At 43.9% G+C, this 12,809-nt stretch overlaps 1 protein-coding gene across 1 annotated transcript in view; it reads left to right on the top strand.

Moving 5' to 3' along the window:
- Window positions 1-12,809, top strand: part of LOC124231311 (aryl hydrocarbon receptor-like) — a 35,300-nt gene that overhangs the window by 13,363 nt on the left and 9,128 nt on the right. Inside the window, exons 4-8 of the mRNA XM_046648020.1 lie at window positions 2,027-2,153; window positions 6,715-6,857; window positions 7,517-7,719; window positions 8,641-8,750; window positions 8,915-9,056. Coding sequence (XP_046503976.1) covers window positions 2,027-2,153; window positions 6,715-6,857; window positions 7,517-7,719; window positions 8,641-8,750; window positions 8,915-9,056 — 725 coding nt within the window. The remainder of the gene's footprint in view (window positions 1-2,026; window positions 2,154-6,714; window positions 6,858-7,516; window positions 7,720-8,640; window positions 8,751-8,914; window positions 9,057-12,809) is intronic.

Genomic DNA, 12,809 nt, shown 5'->3' with positions numbered 1-12,809 from the left:
TGGGAGTCAGAAGACTAGGTCTCCATCTCAAAGCCTCGCACACACACACTGTGTCACAGGGAGGAGTGGCCACCTGGGGCCTTTGCCTCTGTCCTCAGCTCTCCCACATGAGAACTGGGTGAGGCTCCACCAGTTAGAGGCAGAGAGCACTCCTCCAGGCAGTCTTTTCTATTTTGCCTGGTGGTCCCTCTGAAGCCCGCCTCCCTTGGCCTCAGCCCCCCATGCTGCAATCCCTCAAGATCCGTTGCTGTTTTCCTGAACCCTTCTTGCTCTGTTACTTCCCCTCAGACTTTCCTTATAAAATGGGGTCTTCATTCCACCTACCCTCACCTCCTTCCATCCTGGAGGCCCATTGTCAAGCCCTTCAATGTCTTTGTCTTTTCATAGATTAGATACCAGACCTTGTCAATATTTATCACCATACCATGTAGTGGTTTTCCCTGAGTTTAGTGGCAGATAATGGTTATATACGACAGGGTCCTGAAGATCATGCTGTGTGTGGGGAGGGGGATAAGGGGAAGAGTGAAGAAGAATATAACTTATTTGGACAGCATTTGGTCCAGTAGAATTTTTATTGCTGACAGAAAACTTTCAACTGCACTTAATTCCTTGTCAGAAGGTCAAGAAGAATCCCAAACTATACTCAAATAGAACACAACTTAAATTATTAACTATAAGTGAGGGTGAAGAGACTCCTTATATTTTAATTAAACCTGTCTGATTTACAAGGAACACACTAACACTCCTCAAGGCAAACTAGTTGGAAGACTATTTAACATTCTCATTATGTCCAAATATGCAAAATCTGTATGAGGACAGGATACCTTAATTCTTTTTTGTGTTCAAGTCACTACATAGCTAAACCCATTTGTTTTGAGATTACGTTAGCATTTATATTCCCTCATCTCCTTCAACAAATGACAGAACAAACTTGGATCTCCCTGGAAATGAGATTTTTGTTCTGATTCAGTTTGATTTTGTTATCCAGATTGCTAATGACTGACTTCCAGGAAAACTCAACATTCTCCTTCCATAGAGCTTCAAGCCAACTGGAGAGGCTATTTCAGTAACTTCCTATGGGTGTTCGCCATCTCCAGCATCTCCCTGCTACTGATTTGTGACTTATCTCCTAGGCAGTCACTCTTTCCTTCCCACTTTCCCCAAGAACTGCCACCCTTTTCAAGACACAATACAGGCATGGCTTCCAACACCATGGCAGTGCCCACCTCATGTGAAGTTTTCTGGGTCAGGGAACAGCAGCAGCCTGGGAAGATGGGCTGTGCAAGACCAGAGGAGGGAAACAGGAGCAGAGTGCACCAGCCAGCCCCCAGGTTAGGGAGGGACAAGGACAGGACAGTCTAAGCTGCCTGGAAGGTGTCAGAAGAGCTGGACATCATGGTTCAGAAACATCTGAGGTAAACAAGTCATACCTGTGTAGGGGAAGAAGACATTTCCTCTACCCACTCTGGGTCCTTCTGGCCGGATAATGAATTAAATTCCCATGAGACAGAATAACAGGAGAAAATTAAACAAAGCTTTATAACTTGTATACATGGGACAGACCCAGAAAAACTGAGTAACTCACCAAAATGGCAGAATCTCTCACCTTAAATACCATCCTCAGCTAAAGACAAAGGAGGATGTTGGGGGTGGGGAGAATTGGTTATGGGAGGTTATCAGAAAAGCACAGTAAACAAAAGTAAGGTAATTATGCAGATTTAAGTCCTTGCCTTCCACACTGATAAGAGTTTCTGGAGATAAAGTCATCCCCCCTTCTTCCTGGTACAAAGAGGGAGGCACATTTACAGGTGGAGATTTCCTTTACAAATGTAAATGTCTCTTAACAAAGGGTAACTTCTACTTTTCAGAGTTTCTCTCATGTCTGCAGTTTTTAAAAATAACCAGCCCGAAATAATCCTCATGCCAAAGAGACATATCTTGGGGTGGCCAATTCAAGTCCCCCACACCTGGCTCAGGAAGGCAGGCAGCTGCCCCAGGAGTGTGACACTGCCCTTGGTCTTTGCAGTCAGATGTCATCTATCAGAATGTGTTTGAGCTGATCCACAAGGAGGACAGAGCCATGTTCCAGAGCCAGTTATGCTGGTCTCCAGACACAGCACCTGTCAGCAGAGAGGAGGAGCAGGACACCCACTGTAAGTCCCCAAGGCTCGGAGGGAAAAGGGCTGTAATGCAAAGTCAACCCTGCACTTGTGTTTCAACCTTTGCAGTCCATAAGTAAGAAATCAGACCAGGAAGTTACACTCTCTCAGCTGGAACGTCTATTGCATTAAGCACTGATCGAGCACTCACTAGGTCCCAGGTACAAGAGGGGAAGAAACGAAGGGGAGCTGCCTCAGGAATCAGCTCATGGGCATTGGCACAGGACTCTGCATCTTTCAGATCCCTCTCACATCTGTGACCTCATCTGATCCTCCTGGTAACTGGAAAACATCCATGTGGAGTGAGATTCTGTTGTTTTTACTACGAGTAGGATGCAAGAAAGGATTGTGACTGTCTTGTTCACTGGTGTATTCTCAGTACCTAGAACAGTGCCTGAGACAAAGTGAATTCACTGAGCACTCAGTGAATATTAGTTGTGGGAACAAATGAATGTACAATGAGGAGATTGAGGCTTGCCCAGATGGATCCAACTGGTGGGTGATAGGACTCAGGCTGAAGGAAATATTCTCCCTTCCCAGGTAGGTGAGTCCCCTGAACCATGTTCAGGCTGGCAGGGGACTCAAATCTGTGTATTTTATGAGTATACAGGATGGGTGGCCATTAGGCCCTGAGCATTTGTTACTCTGCTGACCTGTGGGAAACCATAGGCAAAAGGCAAAATTGTCATTTACAAGTAAATGCCATTTTCTAAGTCAGATACAGGTCCCCTCTCCAAGGATTTAGAGTGCATTTAATGCATCCACACAGGATGCAAGGACAGGCTCTTCCCTGTTTTGTTGTGAAGGATGGTCAGAAAAGAATGAAATACTAAAAAACAGACGTTTCACTTAGAAAAAATTAAAGCTATTTGCCAGTGTTTGCACACTAATAATGATATCCTTTTTGTGGTAAACAGCCTAAAATACTAAAAAAGAATAAACTTACAAGACTGATTATAAGGTATTGTTGTATAACTTTGTAAGACCCAGCTGTAGTTCACTTCAGCTATGGCTGCTGTGGTGATCTTAGTCCTTCTCTCTCCAAAGCCTGCTCCCACTTCAGACACTCCACACAAGACTTTGTCTCCATCAGCCCTAAGTCCAGCAGGGTAAATTTACTTATCATGAAACACGTCTTTACTTTCTTTTCTCTTTCCCATCAGATTATCAGCTCCTTGAAGGGAGGAAACTTGTCCTCAGCATTGAGTTTTGTGTCTCCTTTGATGGGGTCTTTCTGTGCCTCCACCCCTGTCCATATTGACTAGCCAGGGTCGAGGGAAAGGAACAGAGATCTGAGGTTCAGCGTGGGCTGTGGAGTTGAGTAGGCATCTACTCCAGCCCCTCTGTTTCAAAGCTCTGGAAGCACAGCCTCAGAGTGGAGTGAGGACCTTCCTAAAGCCACTGAGGTAGTCAGTAGTCTAAGGCCAAGACACAATACCAACAACCCAGTGCCCTCAGCTCTCTAGTTCCTGCACCACTACTGCCTCTGACCTAGTGGTTCCTTATATTTCTTTCACTTCTTCCTCAATGAAAGTAATGACTTCCTGTTCCAACTGTATTTTCATACATAAATCTAAAATATTTGAGAATACTTAAAAAATTGTCAATAAGAATCCAACAGATTTTTTGTTTAATAAATTGAATAGCTATGAGCAAATAGTTCTTGGCACTTTTTCAAGACAGTGAGGTCAAAAATACTCCAAATTTTCTTACTTCATTTATAGCACTTTGGAGTCAAATACATACAAATAAAGTCATTCAAAAAGAATTTTTAGTGTGTTTCCATCGCTTTTTATTTATGTCTTATATGTAAGGTATGAATAACATACTTTGAGGTAGCAAACCATGTGGTGAATTTACAATATACCATTATAATTCTTGTTTCCACTTCCTTGGAATTTTCCATTCTTTTTCCCAACCCCCAAATAAAATATTGATTGGAATTTTCATGTCCACTTAGGAAGAGTGTTATATGTTATTTCCTTCATTTGGCAGTTTAGGAAATGAAATTTAAATCTAGTAAATCCTGTAGCATCTTTAAATAGACAAATTCTGAAATGCAAGATTATCCATTTTTATCAGCACAAATTCTATGGTTAGAGAGGCCTGGGTTAATTTTAAACCATAGTCAGAATGTATTTGTAAATCCCACAGTGAGCAGTAGACTTTTGTACACTTGCTGACACTGGCAAGTTTGAATTATGTCCTTCACAATGGATACTCTGAAATTTTGCATATAATTTCATGTTTTTAAATTCCTTTTATACTCTTACATCCCTGCAGTGGCAGAAACCCTACAGCAGTCTATCTATATGTTTATAAATGTATGCATGACAATATTCTTCAAAATACAAGTAAAACTTCAATAATAGTGCTATAAATATGCCAGAAAAATATCTAAAAACCACCCACCTAAACCAAATTCAAGTTAATGCAGACTTTCTAACACTTACTGAGGGTGCGCCATGTGCCAGATATGGTGCTAGGGGCTTTATTACATGAGATTAAGAAAGAACAGCAATAAAATTTATCAGATCATACTCTGACTAAGTCCTTCCCTTCATTCCTCCCATTAAAACATTCAGGGTTGCTAAGCTATTGTAAGCCTGTTCTCATTTTATTCTTCTGCAGAACTTAAGTCTAAATAAATCAAATTTTCACGTGACACAGGGAAAACCATCAGTGTAAATATAAATATAATCTGACCTGTCAGGTTGAGAATTACAGCAAAATAGAATAGATCTGGTTTTTCATCCCTGACTTTCTAATGAAGTTTAGATGGTCCTTTTATTTTTAATCCCAAGAGTTTGGTTTTTCTCTTGTTACCCTTTGAGAAGACTTCCTTACAAACTCCTGGGCTGAGAGAGAGAGGAAGCTGAACCAGCACTCCAAAAAAGGTGAAAGCAGCGTCCTCCACAGAAGTACTTTTTCTTGTTAGGGAGGCTATTCTGTCACTTTTCTGTGCATAGCATTTTCTTTTCCTTACAAAGGAGCAATAACTGACATCCATCGTAGACAACAAGGCTGAGAAAAATCACCATTTCTACCATGTTTGGTTCAGTCCTTCAGTTCACAAATGTTTACCGAGTGCCTGTCACGTGCCAGGCTGTGTTCTAGGCATTAGGGATAGAGCAGTGAGCAAAACACACCAAGTCCCTATTCTTTTTTTTTTTTTTTAAAGATTGGCACCTGAGCTAACAACTGTTGCCAATCTTCTTTTGTTGTTTGGTTGGTTTTTTTGTTTTGTTTGCTGAGGAAGACTGGCCCTGAGCTAACATCCGTGCCCATCTGCCTCTACTTTTCCTATGTGGGAAGCCTGCCACAGCATGGCTTGCCAAGTGGTGCATAGGTCTGCACCCAGGATCCAAACCAGCGAACCCTGGGCTGCCAAAGCAGAACATGTGAACTTAACCGCTGTGCCACTGGGCCAGCCCCCAAGTCCCTATTCTGATGGAGCTTAAAGTTTAATGGGGGAAGGGGGTAAAAAAAATTAACAAATGAATAAACACATACCATATCTGGTGGGGTATAGTGCTAAGAAGAAACCAAGGTAGTAAGGAGAGAGAAAAGTTATGTGGTGGGCTTGTTGCCATTTACAGAAGTGTGGATAAATGGAGGAGAGCAGTGCAAGAGGAAGGAAGAGCATAGGTGCAAGGGCCCTGAGGCAGAAACACACTTGGCACAGCTGAGGAATGAGAAGGAGGGCACAGAGAGAGTTAAGGGGGAGACTGGTAGGTAATTCCTGGGGGGGTAGGGGGAATCAGGTAGGCCATGCAGGCCACTATAGACTTTGAGGTAGGAAGTCACTGGAGAATTCCGAGCAGAGAAGTGACATGACCTGACTTGTATTTTAATGTTATTCTGGATGCTGAGTGGAGGACAGACTGTAGGGGTAAAGGGCGGAAGCAGGGACACCAGTTAGAACGCTATGGCAAAGTTAAAGCAAGAAAAAAAAATGAGAATAACAACCAATTTATATAGAGGTTACAATGTGCCAGGTACTCTTCCAACTGCTTTATGTATATAAATTTGTTTAATTCTCATAATAACCTTATGAAGTCAGATAAGAAAACTGAGGCCCATAAAGAGGTTAAATAACTTATCCAGGGTCACACAACAGGTGAAGTTCCAGTCTGGGTCCAGGGTCCATGCTCTTAACCACCAAGATGTTCTGCCCAGCTGATAATATGGAAACTGGCCAGCACAGTAGAGGTAGAAGTGATGAGAAGTGGTTGGTTCCAAGGTATATTCCACAACAGAGCCAACAGGGTTGCTGGATATATGTTATATGCATCATTTCATTTTTATCTTGATCCTCAGGACACCATAGGGCAAGTAAGCAGGCAGGAGTGCTAGCATCATTTGACAAATGAGAAAGTCAGCCTGAGTGGCTGATCAAGGTCATCTTATTGGTGAAGGCCAAAGTTCACTTGGCCACAGTGCTTGTGACCCCACAGTCTCTCCACCCACCAGTTTCTTCCAGAACTATAGATTTTTGAGCTCTGTGGTGATGAACTGTTCTGGTGGAGCCTCATTTGTCTCTCTGTCCTCCCAGCTCTGCCTGGGGAGAAGATCCCCCCACTTAGTGGAGCCTCCACTGACAGCCTACAGCGTCTGCCCTTGGAGGACCCCTCCTATCTGGAGAGAAGCTTTGTCTGTCGGTTCCGCTGCCTGCTGGACAATTCCTCCGGGTTTCTGGTAATCACACTGTTCTTACAGGGTCAAGAACTTCCTAAACTGGTGCATGGCTCTACTCAGATGGAACACTGCCCAAGAGTTGGGCCAGGCTTCCTTACCATCCCAAGAAGGGCCCTCTGGCCTTCAGCTCACAGCCATTTCAGAGCGTTAGACTGTTAAAGATCAAGTTGTCTTTTGAACCTTCTTCTGCCTGGTTAAGACTTGGGATATGTTTCCTTGGGATTTAGTTATACCTGTTACCTCTGGTACAGCCCTAAGTGGAGGGTCCTTGGTGAACTCAGGATGTGAACATCCACCTTCTTCACTATCACCAAAATCAGCTAACAGTGCCTACCAATTCCTGGACTTGTATATCCTCTCACAGCTCAATTAACAGTACACTCTGAAGCTCTGTGGGGTGTGGGTTAGGGCCCCCAGGGAGGACTGAGGAGCCATGAAAAGTGATCAGGGCCTCATGGGCAGGGTAGAAGAATGAGAAACCTCCAGGCGTGTGCACACCTATGCTCTAGGGGTGAGAGGGGAAGTCCTGCCTGTTCGACTCCAAGGAGGATACTGTACCCTCTGAGTCCCATAATGGAGAAGTTATGTTCACTGTTTTAGCTACTTAACATCCTCTTCTCTTTTCTCTGCTTATTACATTTGGGGTCTGCTTTTTCTAGGAGTTGAACTTCCATGGCCATCTTAGACTCCTCCCTGGAAAGAACAATAGGTCAGAAGATGGCATCCTCGTGTCTCCTCAACTCACCCTGTTTGCTATTGCAACACCTTGCCAGCCACTCACCATCCTGGACCTCCAAAACAAAACATTTCTTTTCCAAACAAAACACGAATTGGATTTCACACCAATAGCCTGTGATTCCAGGTATATCCCTCTGAACAGAAGTTCATGACTCCAAGGGACTCAAGAGTGCTCCAAGATTGGCTATGGCCCAAATCCTGAGTCTAAGACCAAAGGCAAGGCAAGAACAATTGTCCAAATGAGTTGTGTAATGTCAGACAGCAGGAAATGATGCGGGGTTGGTGAGCCAAGGGGTCGAATGAAAGATTTCTTGGACTCTCAAGGTCTGGCAGTAGTGCTCTTTTATTTAGAGAATAGTGTGAAATAGCATGGGGACAGGACCCATGGGCAGTCAGAGCTGCTGCGTGGGGACAGGACCCAAGGGCAGGAGGAGCTGCTGCTGCTGCTGCATGGGGACAGGACCCATGGGCAGTCAGAGCTGCTGCTGTGAACATGGGTTGAGAGTATGGCTAAATTTAAGGCATAGGTATGTGAGTTATCTCTTTACAAGACAAAGGAAAGAATATGTAAAAAAGTTGTTAAAATGATAGTGCAGGTGGGGTCTGGTTATTGGGTGGTCTTATAACTTTTAGATAAGAATCAAACCAGATTAAGTAAATGCCAGAATCCACCACCTTAAATATTATCTTCAGCTAAAGACAAAGGAGGATTGTTGGTGGTGGGGGGAGTCAGCTACATGAGGTTACCAGACAAGCACAATAAACAAGACTTAAGTCCTTGCCGTCCCCATTAAGAGTTTCTAGAGATAAGGTCATCCCCCCTTCCTCCTGGTGCAGAGAGGGAGACATCGCCCACAGATGGAGACTTCCTTCACAAATGCAAATGTCTCTCATCAAAGGGCAAGCAAATTCCACTCCTCAGAGCCTCCTACTCATCTGCAGTTTTTAAAAGTAACCAGCCTAAAATAATCCTCATCAACTCTTTGTTCCTTTTGGCATCACTGTGAGGCTGTAAGATAAGGGTGTGCGTGTCTCCTCTACACAGAGGCAAGGTGGTCCTGGGTTACACCGAGAGCGAACTCTGCAGGAGGGGATCGGGCTACCAGTTCATCCACGTGGCCGACATGATGTACTGTGCGGAGAACCATGTGCGGAGTGAGTTCGGGAAGACCCTGGGGCCCAACCCTGCCCCATGGGAGGTGGGGGAAATCCTCGCACACATCTCTGGGGCTCTGGACCCGCCCCCTGCCTCCTGGAGGGCTGGTTCCAGAGGGTTGGAGGGAGCACAGGTGTGATGGGAGCACCCTCTCGCTCTGCAGTGATGAGGACGGGCGAGAGCGGGCTCACGGTGTTCCGGCTGCTCACCAAGCAGGCCGGCTGGCTGTGGGTGCAGTCCAACGCCCGCCTGGTGTTCCGCAGCGGCCAGCCCGACTGCATCGTCGCCCAACAGCGAGCCCTAACGTAAGAAAGGGTCCTGTGTACGTGAGTAATCGTGAAACAAGGCGTAAATACAGCCCCCGCTGTACGTAAGGGCCCGACGCAAATGAGGATGGGCCGTGTGGGAGCAACGTAAATAAGAGCCGGCAGTGAGGGTGGGACAGAAGTAAGAGCCGGAAGTGAGGGCCCGACACAAATAGGGGCCGGAAGTTAGCCGCCTGTGGTCCCGGCGCCATCTTTCTCCCACCGTGAGCCGTTCGCTTTGGGAGTTCGACTGCGTTCTCTGAGGCTGAGCCTTGGTGGCAGCTCGTCCCCAGCTGTTTGACCTTCGGGAGAGGCCTAATCCCCATGGGCCTCAGTTTCTCCAACTGTACAGTAGGGAGACTCCTTTGGGGGTCGTTGTGAGGGATGAGTGTGCACAGGAACCAGCCGGGTTAAGTCGGCCTTGTCCGAGTGTGGAAGGCAGAGTCCAGCGGAGGAACCCACAAGAACCCACGCCTGGCTTTGGGTGTTGTAATGAGCCCGCCCCACCTCTCAGCTGAGCCATTATCCAAGCGTGAACACAGCCCCTTGTCTTCCTCAGAGGATCCCCAAGGCAGCCTTCATGGGCTTCCGCTCCCCCAGATGGGCTTTCTTGTCATGCTCCTGGTTCACAGATTTTCATCCTCACGCCTCCTCAGGCCTGTGCCAGAATGGCTGCTGGTGTTGAGGCCCTGAAAACTAGCAGAGAATTCCCAGACTCCATTTGCCCAGAATTTGAATTCTGTATATAGAGTCTTCCATCAACTATACAACGGAAGTGACTGTCCTCCCTTGCACTTTGCAGAGATCTATGTGCCTCTCAGAAGTGCCATTCCTTCAGCCCACCTTCCCCACTTCTTGCTTACTTGCCTCTGCTGTGGCTCTATGCCCTTTTGGGGCAACAAGAATCAAAGCCATCACTCTGTAGGCTCTTCTCAGTGGGGCAGGTTACTCTCCCATGACACTTCCTGGGTAACAGAGAGTCTGCACTCACTTGCATAAGACCAAGGTTTCATGTTTAAACCTTCAGGTCCACTTTCTTGTCAGTCTACAACTTTGTAAACTGTAATGTGCATACAAACAAGAAGAGTCTAATTATTGTTAGTTATTTTTACATTACCAGCATGTAAAACCACCAAACGTTCTCTTCTATCCTGCGGCCCTGAATGGCCAGAGCTCATTTGGGTCTGCAGCATGTGTGTGTGTGTAAGATGGATGGTCAGGATTGTGGATGCAGGGAATGATGAATGAGCTCAGATAAGTTATCTGGCCCAGGCCTCATTAGTGCCGTATTCTGAAGAGTGACCACAGATCCAGTAATGCCAAAATATGCACATAACAAACATAACAAACTTCCCTGCCTTTTCAGCCTGCAACCTTCTGAGTATACTTAGATGATGGGGAAATTATAAAGCTGTGTCAAACAACTTGGATTCTCAGCTTGATTCCACCCTGGCCTCAGAAAAGCACCTCATAAATATACCTGTTTGCTACCTTATAAAAATAAAAGGGCTTTTTGTGCCTTTTCTTTGGCTCTTATCAGCTGTCTTATTCTGTCCGTTCACTAAGCAAGACATTTAGGAACCAGTGGTTTTGTTGGTTAATGTTTGTTTCATTGAGGGCAAGAGTAATACCTGCCCATTGTGGAAAACTTAGAAAATGAAAAACATTGCAAAAGTGAAGTAAAAATCAGCTGTTCTTTCTACCACTCAGAGAAAATTATTGTCAATATACTGATGTATTTCTGTCAGATATGTTTTGACACATATTTAAGTTTTATACTTCAAATCATATCCTACATATACTTTTATATTCTAGTTTTTCCACATAAAAATAAATTGAAAGCAATTTCTCATGTCAAAGTATCCATAAATATTTTTATGACTGTATATACTCCTGTATGAATACATCATAGCCTTACATTAAATATTAAAATTTGGGAGATTTTTTTTATTATGAAGACATTGTGATGAATATTTTTGTATCTAAATATCTGGCCTCTATTCTTATTTCCTTAGAAGGATTCTCAAGAGTGAAATTTTTAAGTCAAAGGGTTAAAACATTTCAAAGGCCCTTCATACTGTTGTCAAATTGCTTACCAGAAAGGTCATACCAGGGGCCAGCCTGGTTGCGCAGTGGTTAAGTGCGCACGTTCCACTTCGGTGGCCCAGGGTTCACCAGTTTGGATCCCAGGTGTGGACATGGCACCGCTTGGCAAGCCATGCTGTGGCAGGCGTCCCACATATAAAGTAGAGGAAGATAGGCACTGATGTTAGCTCAGGACCAATCTTCCTCAAAAAGAAACAAAAAAGTCTTACCAAATTATTCTCCGGCCAGGCTTAATGCAACACTGACTTTGGGACAGAGTTGTCCTAGCATCAGATAGACAGAGCAATGACTAGGTAGGCTGTCAAGAAACAGATCTAGGTGAGCATATGGAAAATTTATTGTTCAATTAAAGAGGCATTTCAAATCCATGAGGACAAGACAAACCAGTAAGTGAGGTTATGGCAACAGATTAGGCATTGGGAGGATGGGGAGCTTGGGAGAGTACCTCATAACTTTTACTATGAAAATTTATTCAGATTTGATTCTCATTGTGTTAAATTTTCCTGAAACTCTTACCAGTTCTGCTGCTGGTAATGGTGAAGTTGCTCTTTTTGCATCAACTCTCCCATTAAGTAACACTATGAAAACAATAAGTAAAACTTCTGGACAAAATATTAAAAAACTAACCAGAGTCACTGGAAAATAAACGCTTAAAAGAAGGGAATGGCATTGGGTGAGTTTCCTGGGTTTTACTGCTTTTAGTCTGAGGGAAGACTGCACTTGGTTCTGGGCAGCTAAATACTCAGAAAACTCGTGGTCTTAATGACACAAGAACAGAGATTGGAGTAATTGCAGCAGCTGCAAGATTAAGAAATGAAAACTATTTTTTTACTTCTCTCTTCTAGAGAGAGAGCCAGAGAGAAGGAGCCCTCAAACTCTACGAGTAAACTCAATCCAAATCTCTGCTGACCCCTGAACCATGCAGGTGTGGGATGTAATCCAAGCAGCCAACCTAAGGCCAGATGAGCTAAACAGAGGTTTTAGCTGTCATTCCTCACAAGGGAAATAGAATTTGCATTTTCAGTCCAGTCAAGTTAAACAAAACAAAACATCAGTGACCTTTGGAGAAACATGATAGAATCCAAATCTACAATGTATCATCACAATCTCCAGGGTAAAATCCAAAATTACTTGTCATTTGGTCAAAGATTCAAAAATATCCAAAATTACTTGATATATAAAGAGACAAGATGCACAACCAGAGGCGCTCACAACTAGAATATACAATGATATACCTGGGGGCTTTGGAGAGAAGAAGAAGAAGAAAAAAACCAACAAGAAAGTCTCAAAAGTAAAGGCAATCAATGGAAACCAGCCCTAAGATGACCCAGATATTGGATAAGAATTTTATAATTACACACATGGACATTAAAGAAAATATGCTTATGATGGGTGAAAAGATAAGAACTCTCGGTAGAAAAATAGAAACTATAAAAAACAGAAAATTTGGAACAGTATCTAAAATAAAAAATTCACTGGGTGGATTTAACAACAGATTGGAGATGACAGGAGAGTTTGTGAAGTTGAAGCGAGATAATAGAGTTATTCAATCTGAAAAACAAACAGAAGAAAAAGATTGAAAAAAGAAAGAAACAGCCTCAGAGATCTGTGGAACTGACATACAGGTAAATGAAATCCCAGAAAGAG

Source organism: Equus quagga, chromosome 21 (assembly GCF_021613505.1).
Source record: "Equus quagga isolate Etosha38 chromosome 21, UCLA_HA_Equagga_1.0, whole genome shotgun sequence".
In the NCBI taxonomy this organism is placed as follows: domain Eukaryota; kingdom Metazoa; phylum Chordata; class Mammalia; order Perissodactyla; family Equidae; genus Equus; species Equus quagga.
Note: the sequence above shows the minus strand (reverse complement) of the source record. Positions and strands in the feature narration are given on the sequence as shown.